Below are 21,473 nucleotides of genomic sequence, written 5' to 3' on the forward strand. Positions count from 1 at the left end.
GGAGTGTATCATTCACCTCTCTCACCAGCGACACATTCAGACCCCGCAGAGTCTCTCAGGATCTCTGTGCTGTGGTCTTCCACCCACAGGGCCCACCTTAGGGATGAGTGCTCTCGCTCTCTCTCTCTCTCTCCCTCCCTCTCTCTCTCTCTCTCTCTCTCTCTCTCTCTCTCTCTCTCTCTCTCTCTCTCCCTTGATCTCAGGGGCGGCAGGACAGGCCATCCCACTGACGCAAGCTGAAGGATCCAGGCAGGCCTGATGGTTCTTCGCTGGGCAGCCGTTGGGCACTGCCTCGTCCGCCCCCTCTGATCTCATTCTTCCCCTTCTACGGTTTAACTATAAGACAGCGCTTTAACTATGAGCCATCACTAGTCCTCTGTGAAGCCATAAGTTAATTCCCAGGGTGCCACTTCTTTTTTAATCAGCAAAAAAAATTGCCGCAGTGACCATAGAACTGTGCCTGTCTGCTGTTTACCGAAGCCGTTTCACCCAGGGCTTTTTAAAATGACTCGAACTGTTATTACTAGAGCATAATTACATTAAAAGTGGCCCAGATCCTCCACAATAAAGGCCTTCCGTGGTAATTCGCTCAGTTCACTGCTGATGCAGCACAGTGCATGTTGACATAGTAATGTTCATTATGGCTTGATTAAGGGCTTGTATTTTAACAGGAATTAGGCTGCAGAACTGTATACTGACACTGTTCATCTATTATTCAATGGCCAATTAATATTTAATTGTGCTTTCATATTGGTAGAATGGCAGCTTATTAAATGTGCCAGGGCTGCCTCTGCTGTTGTTAATTAAATTAAACTATAGGGGCCCAAACATCCTGCAGCAGGGATGACCCACCGGTCACACAGTAGGAATATTCACTTCTCGAAGCTTATATAATGTGTAATATGTCATATTAAGCCAAAAGTTTATACTTGTCTCTTAATATAAATTTCGAGTCCATTTATGTGGGTTTCACCCACACAAGTTTATAGCACTGGAGAGTTTTTCCCCTTCTGGCACAGTAGAGCGTTCGGCCAGAAGAGGGCAGTGGTGAACAGTTAATGAGCTAAAACTTAATTAATGAGCTGAGGCGACTGACAGCAGTGGGGAAGGAGTCGGAGGGAACCCGGTCACCGCGCAGGACACCCGGTCACCGCGCAAGACACCCGGTCACCGCGCAGGACACCTGGTCACCGCGCAGGACACCCGGTCACCGCGCAGGACACTGTCAGAGTGTGGTGTCCCGGGTGTTTTCCAGGGGTGAAGCCTGACCCAGGCCCTAAAACTTCCAAATGGGGCTGGCCCCACTCCTCCTTGTGCTATGATATTCCTGCTCCGGAATATGCTGATGAATGTCATTACGTAAAAAATTCTCTTTTGCAAAAATATGCGTAAACAGGGCGGGAAGAGGTGTAGCGCAGCGGCTGCGTGCTGACAACACCGCACTGTGTACCTCTCGGACTCGCTTGGCATGTAATCTGGTGATGAGCCATTGATTTTAATTCCAGATAGGGAAGGATTGAACAGATAATAACATTTCTGCCTAAACTAATTCATCAGTCACCTCTGTATAATTAAGGGCAATCGTAGTATTGATAATGGATTAACACTTACTCGGGATACAAGGCAGTGCATTTACTCTGATGAATGTATTAGGCAGGTTCTGTGCTCCGTAGCTGCTGTAAACATTATTAGGCTAAAAAGGTCAGAAGATGGAAATCCTTATGGATCTTCTCTGCAATGTAGCATCTCCTCCACTGGTTGTCGAGCGCTCTCAGTAGAAGATCACATGTTTCACATCTTATGAATCAGTTTCTCTCTCCCTCTGTGTGTATGTGTGTGTGCGTGTGTATGAAATTCAAATTCAGGATGCCTCCCATTTTCCATAAACACATGTATAATGTGGTTGTTGAAGCTCTTTGGCAGGTGAGAATCTCTCTCTCGCTCTCTCTCTCTCTCTCTCTCTCTCTCTCTCTCTCTGTCTCTCTCTCTCTCTCGCTCTCTCTCTCTCTCTCTCTCTCTCTCTCTCTCTCTCTCTCTCTCTCTCTCTCTCTCTCTCTCTGTCTCTCTCAATGGGGCTGGGAGGAGGATATCACTGAGGTGGTAGATAGCGCTTGGTGACAGAGAGGCTCCTTTGCCACCAATTCCACAACGATGAGTCAAGCAGCCGGGGGAGAGACGGCCTACCGTTCGGCTCGGGCCGGGCCGCCGGCTGCCTGCGCGAGACGCGTTCCCGTGCCGCGGCCGCCGGCGGCCCGGCCCGAGTCAGGGCCCGCTGCAGAGACGACGGGTTGCGGGAGAGCGAGGGTGAGGGAGAGGGGGCGTGGAGCACGACACTCCGGCACGAGACCACGGCTGATAAAGGAAGAGGAGAACTTCATTTTCCAAAGTGCTGATGGACCCAGACATGGAGGCACTGCAGCGCAGCTGCCGCTTCCTGATGAGAACGCCATTATTCGACACTAGTGAGCGTGCGGGTACAGCGGGCGCCTCCACGGCTGCGTTCGGCTGCGTTCGCATGCGTGCCAGCACGTGTCGGCATCCGTATTGCACTTCCACGAAACACTAATAGTCTGATAGCAAACGCACAACATCAGCACGCTCACACGGCGTCGGGGTTAGGGAGGGGGTTGTACCGTCGGACGTGGCTGGGCCGTCTGACACGGGGCTCGGGAGCCAAGAGTATCTTGCCGCTCCACCGCACGCCTGAACACCTGCACCGTGCCACTTCAGACAGAGGGGAGTCTAAACTGGAGCGCCAGAGGCAGGGCACCACGGCTGCCATCTTCACGACACTCTCACTCGTGCACTGACGCATCTAAAATGGAAGGGTGAGCATTGCGTGTAATTGCATCATAGCAGCTCAGGCGGGGTGGGGGTTGAGAAAGTATGAAAAGCCCTATAAGACCAGGAGGGGCTCATTCCTGTGATAATTAACATGTGCGCGCAGTAACAGTGGCTGTTGGCAACCATACATGTAGTCTTGAACCACCCCGCAAGCGGGGTGACGGTGTGACGGTGTGACGGGGTGATGGGGTGACGGTGTGACGGTGGGACATGCCCCCGTGCACGGACATGCACGTTTGCTGTCAGCTCACGTAACGCTGTGCATATTCCGCTTAAGACAGGCGCTATCAGCTTGAACCACGAGTGGCTTCTGTGTAAGATCAGCAGGGGTTGCAGTCGTCCCTATTCATCACTGCCCACCCCCCACCCCCCCATCCCCCACTCACTCTCTCTCTCCCTTCGACTAGCGCTGTACGCTGTGACCTGGTCAGCACCAGAGTCAGCTCCTGCACCGAGAAGGACATGGGACATCTGGGTAAAGTGAACCATATGACGCCCCACCCCCACACGGGACAGAAGGAGAGTCTTTCTTAAACTTAACTACTAACACTTATCAGACGCTACTTTCGTACTTTGATCTTTCCGACTGTTCCAAGAGCAACTGACTCGGTCAGAGGAAAAGCACCATAGCGGCATATCGCAGGAGAAACTTTGGCGATGGAGATTTAATTTTTTTTTTTTTAACGTGATTCGCCACATTCTTGTTTGAGCTTCAGTTTGCTTCAAATCAAGATAATTCGGCGTATAAGGAGTAAAACAGAGGCCCATATTCTCTGTTTGTGTATTCCGATCCGCACCCCTCGCCCCCTTTAACTAAGCCTGTGTCCTTGCTCCTAACGGAGCCCAGCAGAACCCTCACAGCTTCAACCACCACCACCACCACCACCACCACCACCGTGGAACGGAACACTTCCACAGCGCACTCTCAAACCCCAGTGCTACTGCCGGAGATCTCCACATCTCGTTTCCGCACTTTAATCCCCATGAGTTGTCAACGCCAACTCTCTCTGTCTCTCTCTCCCTCTCCCCAGTGCCATTTTCGGCCTATAGTCCCATACTGTGTTGCATCAGGCCCTAGCCTGGGCTGGGAGTTGTTGCACAAAGCTAACTCCACTGATTGTGTTTACTGGATGGTGGAGGGAAACAGGCACTGTGTTCTGTACGGGGGCTGGGAGTATTAAAGGCTTACAAAGTTGCACTGCACTGGTGGAGGCTATCCCAGCTTATCTGCTTAGTGTCTCAGATAGGAATGCCACTCACCTCTGTCTCTCTGTGTCTCTCTCTCTCTGTCCCTCTGTCTGTCTTAACTCTCTCTCTCTCCCTCTGTCTGAACTGTCCCTTTTTCGCCCTGTCTCTCTCTCTCTCTCTGTGAACTTTGTCTGTCTCTCTCTCTCTCTCTCTCTCTCTCTCTCTCTCTCTCTCTCTCTCTCTCTCTCTCTCTCTCTCTGTCTCTGAATTGTCTCGGTCTCTCTCTCTTCGTCAGACTTAGTTACGAGCCAGCCGGCAGCCGGTAGTAATGTCAGGCCTGGCGTCTGACTGAAAAAAGCTGTTGGTCTAAACAAAAGCCACCGATTAGATAGCCACCCAGGACACGCGTAACAGAGGGACCGGGACCGAAAAGGTAGCTAATTGTCGTGAATGTGCGCCTTTGGCAACATGCAACTTCTCAATCTGATGCCAGGATTTTGCGGGCCTCTCTCTCTCTCTCTCTCTCGCTCTCCCTCTCTCTCTCGGGATCGGTGGAATCAAACCTACGTCCGGCTGCCAAGCAAACCGATTTAGTCACACTCCGTTGCCATTTTTCTTCTCAAACAATCGCATTTCCCCTGTCATCCGCGCGCCTGGCCGCTGGAGGAGCGCATGCCACCGTGCCAGAGGCGATCGGGGAGCAGGCCCTTCTGAAAGAGGTGCCGGCCGGCCCTCCGGGGCCGAGTTTGTTTCATGAGGACGGCTCACGTGGTGGTCCGCCAGGGCTGGGCGGTGATAGCAGGCTGGTACAGTGCATCAGCTCACCTTATCGCTCACATCTCCTACTGCGTAACACAGCAGCTTTCTGCTTGATCTCTCTCTTTTTTTTTTTTTTTATGAAATAGCAATCAAGGGTGACATTCCTTCAGATTTACTTGATTAATGACCCTGCTTCACTGCAAACAGAAGGGGACAGATACCCAGCTCCTTCCTCTCAGAGTGACTTACAGCAGATGTAGTACAATGTAATGCCGAGTACATTCTACACATCTTCTTTTTGTTTAATCTTAGGGCTTTAAATATGTGTAATTATGTTACCAGTATATGTTAGTAATGTGGAATTATACCTGTATGTGTAAGACCTACAATTGTGATTATTTACCTTGTTAAGGTCTAATGAATGTATGTTAACTATGCCATCAGTGTATAATAACCATTCATTTGACTCGTACAAACACACTGATTCAGCATTAATCCACGATCATCGCATGTGCTTCAGTTTAATAATGTTAAAATAACTCAACAGGCTGCGGAATCACTGAAACTGGACTTTCGTTAAGGCGGCGCAGTGATTACAGGAGCGACAGTTCTGAAGAGCGCAACTCGACACGGTATATAGCAACAGGTTACGTTTTCCATCATACAATCATCAAAAACATATTCAGCTCCGACACTGCTAATTTGCTTTAATGCGTGACTATCGCAGAAGCCAAGGCGCGGAAACCTTTTCGGACATAAACTGGTGTTTTATCAAATGTGTAGAACTGCGGCGGTACCAATTAACATTAGACTGGAGAGAATCTAATAGAACTGCATAAATTAGACGCTCAGTCAGTACACGCGTCAAGTATACTAGGCGTAGTTTAGGGAAACGGGGAAAGGTAAAAAATAATACAGGGGGAGGAGTTGTGAGCTACCGCCCCCCCCTCCTTCATTGGCAGCAGTGTGGAACTGGGCATACTGTACTAGCTTTACACAGTTTGTTATGTGTCGAAGAGATCGGATCATGCAAAAAAACCGCGGACCAGTGTCAAATAGACGCGAATGGTGGAATAACACTTGGTGCACGACTCCTAAACCGTCGCTCATGTCACTGATACTGCGCTTAAAGCTGGCCCTGCGGTTCACGTCTGAGACTGCGCTAGCCAACAGAGGGTACTGTTGCATAACAAGTGCATGTGAAAAGGCTTGCGAAGTAACGTACCTAATCTGCAGCAACCACCAAGCATAGATTACAAGTAGGTCACACGGGTCATTTCCAGATAGTTCCGTCCTTAGTCCTTATTTTAAAAACTTTGGCGATCACCTGAACAAAGTCCAAGAAACTGCCTTGTACCCGGAGGCCTACACACGTGTACAATGGTTTCATATCTGAAGGCCCTCAGAAGGCCTTAGCAGGCTATTTGGAGATACGAAGAACAACACGCCGGCTTGTCTGGCTTGTATGTCTGCGCTGTCTCGTCGGCGTGACTGTGTTGCACAATTTGGAGCAGGCGTGTATTCTCAGCTTTTAACCATAGGGAAATGTTATTTATGGCTTTTTCTATTGTGATATAACCTACAGAACACACTGGTGTTACGTGCATAAGAACCACTCGCCTGTTTTGAGAAACGGGCAACGTATTTGCAAATGGAAAGTACGTTTAGAGGCAGTAAATACAATACGGTGTTCTCCATTTCAAATAATGAAATACGATTCTCAGATGTGGTAAACAACTACTCTTTCTAGAACCTCTCACTTTTTTTCTTACAGGGAAAGAGCTTCATTGTCTTAACCTGTCAAGTCAAACCGCCCCCGTAATGCTGCAGTGTTTGAGAGTGACACTTAAGAGTCACCAGACGTGCGTAAGTCCTCCAGAGGAGATACAAATATAAAGACACAAGGCCATGGTCACTCTGTGGATCTTGCTTCGTAGGCTATTAGCCTAGACGTACTAATATGTGCATATATCTAGCTATTTTTACAGCTTAATTAACAGAGCCAACAATGAACTCATGCAAACCAAAACGTCAGTTAGGTCTGTAATGGTGAAACGCCTGCTTTTTGTTGATTTTAGAAACACAGTAGAAAAACCCCTCAACAACTCTACTAATACGTGAGATCTGCAGACGTAAACAGAAGCCTAGTTACGTAAGTGACATATATTAGCATATCTTACCAATCTTACCCTCATTACCGGCTACAGGCCTATTACAACTCTACACTTACAAACAATAAAACACACTGCAAACAATAAAACACACTACAGCGTAGCAGGCTGCACCTGGTGTCAATGTTTAGGTTTCTAAATGTATTTGCTGTTAAGACGGAGATTCAGAAACCGGCGCGCAGGTACTGCCCTGCTTGCGAGACTGTGCCAAGCTGCGTCCCAGTCCTACAGATCATAAACAGATGGATAGCTGCAGACAGTCTTATCTGGGTCTTCTATGGGCTCTCACTGGCTGGAAGCAAGCTGCCACTGAAACTGTCAAAAGCAGCACCTTCTCCTTCTCAGGAGACTGGGCTTCTTCTTCTTCTTCTTTTTTTTTTTTTTTTTTTTTTTTTTTTTTTTTTTTTTAACGCGTGGACCGTAACAGTCAGTTGTGAAAAATATTCTATCCCAAATTCTATCATATTTACATACTGATCCTATTCTGGTTTTTTTTAGGCGTGAGATTTGCCTAAAACGTTTAATGCCAACTGTTAATCTCGAAGTAATAACCAGTGTCACATCGCCGAGACTGTGAAATATTACACTCCTGTCCTCTCACCATTCCTTTTTAGCCAGGATTATCAATAGCAATATTCCTGAGAATTCGCCAGGTTACTCCTAAATAACCGTTGATTGCTGTACAATCAAAGAGAATCCTTGAGAAATAGGTAAATCCCCTTAGAAGAATAAAAAAAATCATGACAATATGCAAAAATGAAAGTGAAGTTGCAGTAAAAATTAGGTAGAAAAAGTCAATGAAATGCTCGGTGAAACCCTTCTTATCATACTAAATTTATTTCACTTATAAGTCATAGCAGGTTTTTCTAACCAGTCTCACGTGTAATAGGTTACTACCTCTAAGAAATGACAAAAACGTGTTTACCCCGAAATTAATTCTAATTTATTGATATCAGTCTCCTCACTCTGCGACACTGAGCGACTTTTGAACCGAAATACAATTCCAGTGCGCAGAAGGGCTGTGCTTTAGGAATAGATTAAACGCTGATAGCATTTCAGTTACTCCGGATCATTGCATTTTGAACCTCACATACAGCTTGCCACGAAAAGTCGTATTAATTCTTAGGCTTTTACTTGAGGGGTTGTTCTACTTCCTGAAAGCAACAGTTTAAGGATTACGCCAATTAGCTGTGCATGTACTGATCTACCTTTATATAAAATTGAATCATGTTTTAAAGTGATGTTTTTAGAATTGCTGAAAATATAGACTTTATAAATTTACAATCCAGAGAGCACACCAAAAGACAGACAAAAGTTTTAAATAATTTCTGGTGCGTAACGCTTAAAGATCTTACTAAAGAACTGACCCCAACTTCCAAAAAAAAAAAAAAACATATGAAAATCTTACACTTTCAAAGCACACTTACAATTTCTGATATCTTGTGCCTAACGTAATCGAATTAGCGATGTTTGGAAAGAAGAGCTAGACTGTCAGTGAGTTCCAAGTAATCAAACGCAAACGAAGTAAAAACTATCATATCGCAGGATGCAGTAAGTATACCTTAATTTTTATTTTCAAATATTTATCATTAAAAATTATTTACACTAGCCCTCTTAATAAACTTTTACAGCTAACGCATGACGAGCAACGTTAAACTCGCGTTTCATTCATTTACCTGGATGGTATTTCAAATGAAATTGACATGGACATTTGCATCTATTATTAAGACTACCTGTACATCAAGGTTGACGGTTGCTCCTGGCAGTTTTTTTTTGTTTTTGTTTTTGTTTTTTTTTACTACTATGCAGACCACTGTGTTCAGATGTGTTGTTTAAAAAAAACAAAAAAAACCAACAAAAAAAAACCAGGGCATTGGAGTGCTGTGCGCTATTGCGATTGGAGGCGCGCTGGGAAAAGAGCTGCTCTCGCCAGTCCTCTTGTGTGTGGAAGACAGCGGCTCTCGATGTCCACACTCTCTACCGCTGTTCTGGTGATCCGATAGTTGTGAAAAGCCACCACTAGTCGCCCCCAGTGCTCTTGCAGTCTCCAATTTTTCTTTCCCACTGTAGACTTAACGTCACGTCCGCACTTGAACTTGAATTTTATCCCATTGTACGGAGGCAGCCCTCGCCACAGAGAGACAGAGAGCTCCCGGAGAAGCAGGACTCCGCCATCTTCATAGAGAAAGAAAAGAAGAAGAAGAAGAGGAAGAAGAAGAAGAAGAAAAAAAAGAAGCATATAGGTCTTCATTTATTTGAAAAGGAGGTGGCAACCAATGTCCCCGGTCTACTCACAACAGAGCAAGGGGAGCAGAGAGTTGGAGAGGCTGAGAAGTAGCGGGTATAACATGCTGTAGGCAAGCGCCAGCGTCCTGGGAGAAGAGGTGTCCAGCGCTTGGCAAACTCCAAGTTCCAAGAAGAAATCGGATTCATTCTTCCTTAGTCTTATGATTAATTTATTTTCACCTTATTACAGAAACTAAATAATCTTTCATATATGCGAGAGCTGTAGACTGGACCAAGTGAGACCGCGGAGCATTCTCTACCTGTCAAAACGCGCTGGGCAGATCTGAATACATTTCAAAGGTACAGAGACATTCGCGTTGGTTGATTTAGAATTGTCATCCAAGGGCGTACAACACCAAGGATATTTTTTCCCCCTTAGATTTATGTCCTTGGACAAACTGCACTCATCCTATCTCTTTAGCCCAATGCGTGAGTCACTGATACACTGAGCGCTATCCGAGCTGTGGTCTTCGGGAGCCAGAGGAGACTGGAGACCCAAAGCGCAACGACACGTCTCTCTGATCCAAGGACCTCTATATCAAGCCGACCGACGACTCGATTTGCGGTGCTGTACCAATTCTTTAAAAGTCCCGGGACAAGTTATTGAAGAAAACAAACAAAAAAAAGTGCTAGCCACGGAAGGAAGCAAGCCGACCATTCCTTGTGCAGGTCTCCGGGCGATGCCAGTGTAAATGCTAGGGCAATGTCCCGTCGTAAGCAGGGAAACCCACAGCATTTGTCACAGAGAGAAATTATAACACGTAAGTACTTTACCTGCTTTGGTTCTTATATATTCCAGTGTATTAGGAGGATTTTCCTTTTTTTATTATTGCGATTTCGTCGCGAGCTGTTGCCCTGCTATTATGACGGTACACGCGCAGCTGCACGCGTATTTGTGATCCGTGGGAAGACACGAGTGACCCACGCGGGAAGGTAGCAGACTAATGTCCTTAAAACGCTTAGCTGTTAGGGGATTTGTTAAGTGTGCACCACGATTTGCTTGGGAAAATTGTAGGGTAGCCTTTCAAGGGATTTCACACTTTAGGTGTTTTAGGGTATTTTCTAAAGTTTAACAATGAGACATTTTAAAGATGATTCGAATGATTACATGTCTGGAAATTTGAAAAATAAACTGTAAACGTAGAGAACTGCAACAATCAAACCAGTCTTCGTCAAATTTTATTTTATACCTTTTATTCTTGCATCATATTGCAATAGTCAAGTCTTTGAATATCCTGTTTTTAGCTGGTCTCAGTTTTTGTGCTAAGTTAATGTCAGTTTAAAAGCAGCTTAATTTTCAAGAACGGCTTCTGTTTAATAAACGCGTTCAAGGCTTGTGTGTAGTGACGCTTTCATGGACCCAGATTAAGTTACTCAGTTTTAGCATGGAAATCCGTCAGTGTTTTTTACCCAGCGCCGCTGATGGAGACGACATGCTGTACACCATAGAAGTAGTTTTATCTGATGTGGATCATCGTAAAATAGGGATTTTATTTAGATGCTAAACAGGGAGCGTCGTGTTAAAAAGGAGAAGTCGGATTCCGTCTCATGCTACACACGTACAGGCTACATTATTGCATCTTATCGATATTTTTCCTGCAGCATAGGTGCGACTGAGCTGGAGGCCTGATTTGCTCACTCTGCACGACCTTTCATTTAGGCTGTCGCGAATCGTTTAAGTCACCGTATTCCACGAGTGTGCTGTTTAACATAGTTTAAAGATGGTTTTCCTCCATCTTCCGTAACAAGAGCAAGATTTTGTCGGCACTTGGAATGCCCTCAGCGTGAGGTTCCCTGCACCCCTTTCATGCCGACTGCATTCAATGTCATTTGGCTACTTTTAGTATTTAGACTTTGAATAGCCCTACCAAGGTGGGTTACGTGCTTCTAGACTTCTCCTTCAGTCTGCATGACTGGCACAAGTGCGCCGCAGTCACCTAAGTTTCAACCTTAAGACACTCGTCTAGTTCGTTTTTTAGTGCATTTATTTTTTCTCTCTTTTTACAGTCGTAAACCGACTAGTTTTGCCACCTGAAATGAAGCAACAGGGGCATTTGCTAGAAAGAAGTCGATGCAATCAGGCCTACTCGTGCAACAGCCCAGATCACTTTGATTATTAAATCCTGCAAACTGTCGAGCCGTTGTGAAAAACAAAGAGCACCGAGGCTGGTGATTGGGGCTTCACAGCTGAATGGACCCGGCAGAGGCAGTCGAACGCGTGGGGAAGGTGTAGACGAGGAGCCGCTGGCTATGAGAGAGACATTTCATGAGGAAAAAAGCTCTGCGTATTGATTCACCAAGTTTTCTCTTTCAAATAACAGAACACAAACCAACCAAAACCGAGTTGTACAATATCTGCACAATATTCATTTTCAACTACGATTTATTGTTGACAAAATTGTGAGGTACACATTTACTGGACCAACTTATGTGAATTTTATTTATTTTTGACTTGTAGTTTATGTGAGGTAAAAATAAAAAGTAATTCAGAGATTTTTAAAAAAGTGTTATGCCTAGTCTTCAAGATTAATCCAGCTAAATCACTATAAAGGGCAGTGATGTAATGCAACCCAAATCTGCTTTGTGTTGTGTAGATCTTCACATTCTCACCCACACACCATTCTTTCACTAACGGCTTAATCATTACTGTAAACATATGGCCGTGATGGCTGTGTAGATACTTAAAAAAAATCCTCCTGCTTTTTTTAATTGTTAGTTTTCAAGCACATCTGATTACTGAAGGAGGCAATCTCTGAATTGCTCCAATGCTCCTGGACAGCGGTGGTAATAGATAGTCAAATATTTTTTAGTGCTGGTTCGCTATAGGCTTTCATGGCCATCTTAGCTTTCCTGTACAGTTTAGGAACGAGAGTGAACATTGCTTCACATGTTCTAGTGCATGTTCTATTAGCTAATTTGCATCGTTCATAGACTTAAAAAAAAAAGAAACTAGCACACACATGGCATATATGTATGTGGCGTCGCCGTGTGCCCTGGTCTGAATATGCTCATGTTTGTGTTCATGAGAATGGTCTAGTGGATCTGACATTACAGTAATGTGTTCCATGACTCATGGCATTATATCTCACTCTGTACACTGCTACTATAACTAATTTGGCCTTCATTTACACACACATGCATACAAAGGTACACACGCACTGTAGTAGTTACCAAAACGGACATGAGGGTTTGTTTTTCTTTTTTCTGAGGGAGAGAGGTAAGGAGAGAGCCACCTCAGATACTGATACTCTACATGTGTTTTCTCATTAGAAGCACGAAGGCCTTCGCCACCAGAGAAACGAATGAAAACTCAATCTGTGTTGTGTTCCTTTGTGTCAGGGTCCCATTGGCCAGGTGGGACGCAGATACGCATCTAAGCTTTGGGTGCCTGTTCTTCCTGAGTGTTCACTCTTCACCATAAGAAGTTCATTTGTAAAATATAGAGAGGGACACATACACAACAGAGAAAGATGCGTGACAGATGTGACGAATGTCTGTTGGTAGTACGCGAGGTGTACAAATGTTGTTTTATTAAAACGACCATATATACTTACACCAAGCTATGTCAAGGTGGCCATTTTTTTTATGCCCAAAATGCATTCTCTTTTCACTCAATGTGTGTGTATGGGTGTCTGTGTGTGTGTGTTTCTCTGTGTGTGTGTGTGTGTGTGTGTGTATGTGTATAGGATTGTTTGAACCTGCTGCAGCTAAAGTTTGCCTGAAGAGAGCAAGCAGAGGATAAATAACAAAGTGTCTGTACAGAGTGATTTGTGAAGCGTATCTTGAAATGCGTGTTTCCTCTTTATTCTGTTTCTGAAGAGCAGTCAGGCCCATTTTAGCTAGACGTTAAGGTGTGGATGAGGTTGAAATGGCATGGACTCTTTATGGGGACATCTTTAGAGTGCAGTGTGTATCCGTGTGTGTGTGCGTGTCTGTGTGTGAGAGGGAGACAGTGTGTCTGTGAGTGTTTTGTGTAGTAGTCAGCATGTATTCTGCGGTATTTAGAATCTTTTAACCGCATGACTCTGGTGGATCACCTCGTGTCAGTGAAAAGCCATTTTCTGTATGTGTGTGTGAGAGAGAGCTTCAGTAGCAAGCTAATTCATATGTGTTTTCACATGAGTGACTGCAAACTTTGCAGTTCAGCACACCAGCAGTTTTGCCAGCTTAGCCTAGGGCTGTGTGCTACTTTGTTACACACACACACACACACACACACACACACCACACACACACACACACACACACACACACACACACACACACACACACACACACACACACACACACACACACACACACACACACACAGATCCAGCCCACTTGCTTATCAGTGTGGTGTGATTCAATGATCAATACACATGTTTCCCTCAAATGTTTGTCAGTGTATCTTAGGAACTTCACAAAGGCCTATACAGTTTCAGCCAAAGGTCACACTAAAATTGTTATGTATTTGTGTTTTGCTTTCTTTTTATTTACAGAAAAAGAATGTGTTTAATGCCACTGATTCACTGTCAGCATGCTTGGACCCTTCTCTTTTGACACATTTCTAATAAATGATGAACTGTTTTAGAATGGTAGAATGCAACAGAATGTGGATGAATATCATCTTTACACCAAATTTCAAGATTTACATACTTGTTTTTTTTCTCCTTCGCATTCCGATGCTGTGGCACAGTGTAGTTAAAATAGATCCAAAAGTCAGTTGGCAGATGTCGCCCTCAGATGAAGAAAATCAGGTGAAAACCTAAGGAGGCTTTCTGTGTGCTGCAGCGTATTAAAGTTGTACCGCAAAACTCATTTTCTTTCTCAGGATTCGTATTTTTGCATTAAATCCATTTCAGAAACTGTTTGCTGTCTCCAGCTGTGTACTGCCGTACATGTAGGCATGGAATAGAAATGAAGAATTTTAGGTGTGGTTGAGATTTCAATGCCTGTGTTATAATAAATATTATTTCTGAGCTTGTTTCGTGAATGTTCTGAGGAACATTTAAAGGACTCACATTTACCGTAATGCGTTGCCTTTGGTAGTAATTTTATGGTTTGAAAGTTATCCAAGTTATTGACACAGGCACCGGCAGATGTGCGAATTTTCAGCTAGCAAAATGCGCTGAAAAGGTGTGGTTGAAGACCGAAAGGTGCACCATTTATACTTTGCACCTTTTGCATGGCTAGTCTGTAGCTGAGAGACACAGGAAGTATCTAGAGAGACTTTTTGAATAATTTAGCATAAAACACACTTCCAAGAGCATTCCGTAATATGCCCAAACTTATCTTTGTTCGGAATGTTTTGCTTTTGACTGCCAGGATGAAGCAGTACAGTGCTAATGTTATTTCATTATTTCCTCATGGCTGCGTGTAGAGCACATCATCTCCTCTCTGTATGGGTGTGCTATCTCTGACCTGCTAGGGGGAGCTCTAAGTCTGTCACAGGGGGGTGGCGAGCAGTTGTGAAAAAACTGTAAAAACCATATTTCCTAAATGTTCTGTACTGGGAGGGGGTGGGGGTGGGAGTGGGTAAGCTGACTGAACTTCGGGGCATCGGCTTTTGACGAGTCTGCGTAGAGTTTTCAGATGATATTACCATTAACGCACATGTTTACATCAAACTGTCAGCACCTTAAGGCAGCAGCTGGTCATCCAAGACTGAAAATCTTTCTCTTTCTCTCACTCACCTCTTTTTCGCTCTATTTTTTTTTTTGTTTTCCTCTTTCTTTTTGTAGAGTTCTTGTTTTTCTTTTAAATTTGGCGCTAAAAGCGTCCTTCTAAGAGATGAGAAAACAGTAAGCAAAGTATATACGCACCAATGTTTAATAATTCAGATGTTTCAAATGTAGGGCCCTAAGCTTATATCCATTAAAGTGTAGATATTTCCACACCCATGCAGGTGGAGAGCAACTCGTTTGTATGCCTGAAGTGTTGGGAGTAAAATGATGAAGTGGGCTTGAAACTTAGGGACATTTTGGACTAAGGCCCTATTGTTCTTGCTATCTAAATAAATAAATGTGGGTCTGCGATGTAAAAAAAGGAGACTCTTCCCTGTAACAATGGACAGAACGTCGGCTTGAGATTTTGATTAATATGCTAGCAGATTTGCTCCTCTAGGTTTCAGGTGCTTTTGTCTGCGTGTCGGGAGAATGCGTTTTTGCTGTTGTTATTGTTGTTTGTTGTGTGTGTTTTTCTGATGTTGTGTGAAGAAGCGCGTGCTTATCCGTCAGCGTGAAATACCTGGCAGCGGAGTCCTCTCGGCCGGGCTCAGGAGAGTGCGCTGATGTCCGTGCGTGCTTTTTTGTGGCTTGATTTATGAGTCGCGGGGCCCCTTAATAGTGGCCCAGACATTTGACATCCCACAGCTGGCTTAAGTCTGAGAACCCCTGCGCGTGGAAACGCGCGGCCTCCTGAACGCACACGTACGTGAGAGCGTGCACGTGCATGCGCGCGTGCACGTGTGTGTGTGCATGTGTGTTTAAGTGCATAGCTGAAAAGGTTTGAGTGCACATATATTAAAGAGCAGAAAATGCAGCCTCTGCTGTTGTGAGGTTGCCTCCTTTACATTGTATGCCTGCATTTTGTTGCAGGCACGTCTGCAATGCTGGGAGCTCCGTGAGTAGGAACTGGGGCTGGTTCGGCTGTAGACTAGCCTCACGTGTTCGGTGCCTGCTGGAGCGATATGCTTGCGATTTCCCTCTTCCTCTCTCTGTACGTGAAAATATTAGGTAATGTCTCCCTGATGAGATTTCCTGATACAGGGTTAGCGATGCTCAGACTGGCTCCCACTGGACATCTTTGTGTTAATCTCATTTTACCTGTGAGAAGACTCATTTTCCCCGTTCTGGTCTTTATTTTAATTACCCAAGCGCTGCGGACGCTCGCCGTGACCGCGTGGTCCGCCGTTAGACTCCCAGCCGCGCCGCTCCCCTCCCGTCCTCGGCTTCGTTTGCGCACGCACTTAGGCCGCACGTTCACAAGACGCCCGCAGTGACGGTGCATGTGATTTTTTCCCCTCCCTTTTTTCATTTTTACAAGGTCAGTTAAACCCACACCAAACATGTTTTTGCGCTCGCTCATAAAGCTCCGCCACAAGACGTGGCCACCGAGCTTCCTCGGTGATATTCTGTGCGAGCTTGGGCCTACGTCGCGTTGGTTTCGCCGGCCTTGGGTTTCACATGCTGCTGGTTCTCCTTCGCTGGCCCTGGGCCCTGTTCTGGGGTGTGTGTTCTGTGTGTTCGAGGTTTGCCTTGTGGAGGTAGCACAGACACCCAGAGACACGATCAAGGCTGGCGTTGAGACTTCAGCAGAGGGGCGAGCGGTGAAGAGACTGCTCCAGCGGTGCCGAGCTGCTCGACTGGGTGCGTGCGCCAGCGTCCTCTTATGTGGGTTACAGAATAATGACACTCTAATTAATTCCTGATAGATTCCTGCGAACAGCATGGCTGCGTTTGATGAGCGCTCGCTCGCCGGGCGGCTGTGCTGCTTCGCACACGTGACGGATGCGTAGGAGGGAGGGGCGCTCTCCCACCGTCGCCTCTCCACCGCCTCTGTTCGCTTGCGCATCTGTAGGCCCACCGCTCGAGCAGAGAGCCCCTTCCCTAACGTGGCTCGTCGGACGGCTATGCGGTGTCTTCCCGTTGCCGGCTCGCTCCGGGCTGGTGGGGCTCCCCGGGGCGGGCCTCTGCACGTGAACAGGGGGGGTTTGGGGGTTGCGGGGTGTTTGTGGGATATTGGCTTGCGTAATGCAAAATCTCACACTAAAGACACCAGTCATCATCCCATCTACCAGCTCTCAGGCTCTGGCTGGTCTGAGATGAAGAGACAATGAGGAGAACAGTGCACAAACAGTAAACTGCATCTTACATTGTTTGATTCAAGTTTTTCTATGGCCTTCATTCTTTACTCAGTTTCCCCTCAGCACACACGGTGCTCTGAATTACTTTAATTGGAACTGGGAAGATCTTTATATCTGGACATCAATACAAAGGCTTTCAGGATTTAAATGGAGAAATGTATGGACCTAGTAAAAAACAATCCGAAATCCCTCAAATATTGTGTATTGTCTAATTAGCCCCTAAGAGCCCGAATGCTAAACAGAAAACGTGTGAAGTTTCAATGTTATCAGATTTAGTCTCAGTGGCTTACTGTAATATTTTCTTTTTCCCGACCTCAGTCATTTGGTTGCATCCCTGCCGGATAGTCGAGAGTGTTAATGGAGGATTTGTGAGATGACATCTTCTCCGCAAGGGCCGAGCGAAAGTTCACCAACTCCAGGGCGTACCGGGCCTCGTTACGTCACGCAGGAGTCTGTCGGTTTTTCGGACGGAAAGCCCGACTGTACTCTGATCCGTGGAATACCTGTCAGCGGCGATTTCATCCCCTCATTCAGCCGCACAAAAGGCTTACGTGGGTCTGAGAAATGAGAGGAGCGGCGCAACGGTGCTGTTCCCATCCGAAATGGAAACGTTAAGAGGCGCTTTGTGATTTTGTTCATTTTTAGATGCTCAATTTGCCTTGGTTTTGTTCTTTACACCGGCAACGGAAAGCCTATTAGAGCACAACTCTGACTCATCCAGCCTTATTAGGTAAATGAGGACATCGTCACATCTATCATTTAGCACGGCCTATGACTAAGTGCGGCCGCACGCTGCTAACGCCGTAGCGTTCAACTAATTACGTGGTTGAAGCAACCGTGAGATAGCTTTCTTTGAGGGGATTGTACTATATTTTAGAAAGAATTGTATTAACTCCGAGACGGTCCGACGCGTGTGTTTTGCGCGTTTTAAATATTATAGCGGATGGCGGCGATAGCTGTTTTCCTTTAAGGCTCTTTCCAAACCCCCTTCTGTCTGCCTAGCTGCTGGAGAGGGCTCAATAAAGACAAATAACATTTGACATTTCCGTGGCCCTGATAGAATTATGTGGAGTATTTGTTGAGGGATCAGAGAAAATGATGAGCTGTAATGTTACCTTGGTGACAGCATTGTTATCGCTGGTGGATAAGAGTGAGTGAGGGAGGTTTGGCTGGACCAGTCAAAGGAATCTCTCTCTCTCTCTCTCTCTCTCTCTCTCTCTCTCACACACACACACACACACACACACACACACACACACACACACACACACTGGTGGAAGGACGCTTTCTTGGATCACTTTCTCATCTCAGATTGAGCAAAACGGATAAGGCACAAACCCAAAATGTAGTTAGATCATAAAGATATTTATTTATTTTTTATTTTTCCCCCACGTTATATCGTCAGCTTGTTAACAGCTGGCGCATGACTGCGGTGTATGATTATAACACCTGGTGTGAGCCTGGTGTGCGTCTGTGCGCGTGTGTATGCATACATGTGCGTTCGGGGAGTACGCACTCTTTAAAGTGCATAGTGACAGCGCTGCATGCTAGCGGTGTGCTTCCTGTGGTTGGGGAGGGGGAGGGGACTGAGGAGACAGGGAGGGAGTGAGAGAATTTGAACTGCACACATTTTTTTTTTTTTACAGGGCTATAGGTTTTTTCTCCTGCTGTCAGTGTGGTTCAGGCCTGCGCCGGACCTGTGACACATTAAACTAATGCTTACCACCACTGTGCCTTCCCTTTCTCTCTGCCTCATCCCCTCTGGCCGTAGGACAGTTCATAATCGCTTTATTTACCCGCTTATTAATAGTAAGAGTTGATTACACGTTTAGAGAAATGTGCTTTGAGTTTGTTATGGAGAACCCTTTTTTTTTTTTTTTTAGCGTCTGTAAACCGTCTCGGGCGGGGGTGACCACACTCTTATCTTGCATTTGCTTTTCTGCTGCTGCAAGTTCCCAGGATGTACACACACGCAGACACACACACACACACACACACACACACAGTGAAGGCAGGGTGTATTGCAAATGCATTCAGAAACACACTCTGAGATGTGTGTATGTTCCCATATGCGAATGCACATGTATGTATTTACACATATATCCTTATTTATGTGCACATTGTGCATATCTCTGGAACTGTCTAGTGGGCAATTTTGTCATCCCATTTCTTGCTTATCTTTACTGTATCAAAAGGCAAAAGGATGCTTATATCGAAGACAGTAAAACAAATGCAAAGCATTCAAATGATCTGTTGGGAGAGCAAATGGTTAGGCTGTGAGCAGACCGTCTCATAGCACAGTATATATTAAACTGATATCTGCAGTTGCTAAATACACGCGGCTCTGTGTGTATTTATTTCCGTGGATGAAGTGCTAATTTAATGCGCAGATGGCCTGACTTTGCCTGGAGGGGTCTCTCCTCGTGTCTGCGAGTGCGTACTGGATTAGTGAAAGACGCTCCCCATCATGGGCTGGGCCTTTGTCACAGAGTTCTTACTGGCAAGCCAGCCAAGACAAAAAGCAGATTACTGTTGCTGTTGTCGAAAAAACAACAGGCACCACAGAAATACTACTTCTACTACTAATTTATATTGATGTTTAGAATTGAATAAATGTATGCTTTACGGTACTGTTCAAACGTCCTGCTTCTATGCCTACACTCCGTATAATTCACATGAGCCCTAACATATAGGCTTGCTCATGGTACGTTCAGGGCCGTATTTTCATAGGTTGACGTTACAAATCTGTCTGCGTTTATAATTTGGACCACAGACAAATTGCAGACGGATGCGCAGGCTGCTTGCAATTTATCATCTAAAATTAGGGACGAGGCGCGTCCCCTGGGAGACGGAAACATGGCTACCTGCGTTACTCGCGTCCTCTCGTCTCCGTTTTTCCGTTAGTGCATGTGGATCGTATGTGTCTGGCCTGTGAGTGATTGCCTAGGTTGTCGTTCTCTCCGCCCACCCCACCCCACCCCCCACACACCACACACCACACACCACCACCCACATACACACACGCACGCACACACACCTACACCCGATGTGAGCGGTGGCCAGTGCATTGTGGGAACACGGGCCAGGGACTGGCCCGCCTCACCGCCGAGCGCTCCCGCCGAGCGCTCCCGCCGAGCACCCCTGCTTTCCGCCCCTCGTTTCTGCCGGAGACATTCCAGAGGAGCGGCCCTCGCCTGGAAAACTCCTCCGGACACGAACGGTTCGCTCATTTGTCCACGTCCCTCGCTTCTCAGATTTATGTGCGCGTCAAAGTTCCCCACCTGCTCATCGGCCGCGGAGCTCGACGGTGTTGCTATGGAAGGTTTTTTTTTTTCATTTTCTTTCTTTCGTTTTTTTTTTTTTTTTTGAGCAAATCATGCAGCGTGGCGGAGCCGTGCGAGCTTGAAAGCGGCGACAGGAAGCCGAGCAGTGCAAAGTGGCAGTCAGAAAGGTGTTTGTCTAGATCTTATGATTAGTATGGCACAAGGATAAGCTGTCACACGTAACATCAACAGAGCTGTCGGGTCTGCGGGTCCCGGGAGAGCTTCGTCAGGGACCTTTGCTGACTGTGATGAAGCTACTCTAGCAGGCAGCGGGTCCCGGCTAGAGGCCTGGCTGTGGCCGTGCGCTGAGAGGTGTGGGCTGATATTTCAAAATGGAGGCGACGAGGACCGAAGGGGTGTCCGGTGCGTCTGCGGTTTCTACTCCCTCCTCCTCCCCGCCGTTCCCTGTTTATCCAGGTGACAGCAGGCGACCCGAGATCTGCGCAGCCTCGCGCGCCTGCGGCCGACCTCTTGCGGCCATGCGTGCCCCTCCCTCACCCCCCTGCCCGCCTTCTCCTTTCGTCTGCTATTTCTCGTCTCTCTCGCATTCCCCTGTCTCTCTTCAATCTTTCTTCCTCTCTCTCTTTCTCTCTCTCTCTCTCGCTCTGTCTACCGCGGGCTGCCCTGCCTTTTCTTGCTCTCAGCCTCGCGAGTGCTGGCTTGTGTATTAATAACACCGCCGTGTGGTTGGGTCCTGGCCCCACATATGGATGTTTATCAGGATCTGGCCCAGAGCAGGACCGAGCTTGCTGGAGTGCCGCTCCGCGTGTGTGGCCGGCAGGATGATTAAGTGGGGAGTCTCGTTTTATCCTCCGCTCTCGGAGTTTAGAGCGACTGTCATGGGACAGGGGTGAATTGTAAAACTGGCCTCGGCTCTTTGCTCCCTGCGTTTTAACAAGCTGCTGAATAACTAAATCTTGCATGACCTGGTTCTGAACCTGGGGGGAGAAAGAGAGAAAAAAAATCACGATTAGGTCTCGAGTTTCATATAATTTGTGTTTTATCTCAGTTTTCCCTGCTACTTTGTTCCAGTCGCTTTTTTTGGGGTGTGTTTGT

General features: G+C 46.3%; 1 protein-coding gene across 2 annotated transcripts in view; it reads left to right on the top strand.

Moving 5' to 3' along the window:
- Positions 1 to 8,865: 8,865 nt before the first annotated feature.
- bcl11ba (BAF chromatin remodeling complex subunit BCL11B a) overlaps positions 8,866 to 21,473 on the top strand; it is a 48,285-nt gene continuing 35,677 nt past the window's right edge. For both annotated transcript variants that reach the window (XM_035533121.1, XM_027013956.2), the window contains exon 1: positions 8,866 to 10,009. In XM_035533121.1, coding sequence (XP_035389014.1) covers positions 9,952 to 10,009 — 58 coding nt within the window. In that variant the 5' untranslated portion in view covers positions 8,866 to 9,951. The remainder of the gene's footprint in view (positions 10,010 to 21,473) is intronic.

Source organism: Electrophorus electricus, chromosome 13 (assembly GCF_013358815.1).
Source record: "Electrophorus electricus isolate fEleEle1 chromosome 13, fEleEle1.pri, whole genome shotgun sequence".
NCBI lineage: Eukaryota > Metazoa > Chordata > Actinopteri > Gymnotiformes > Gymnotidae > Electrophorus > Electrophorus electricus.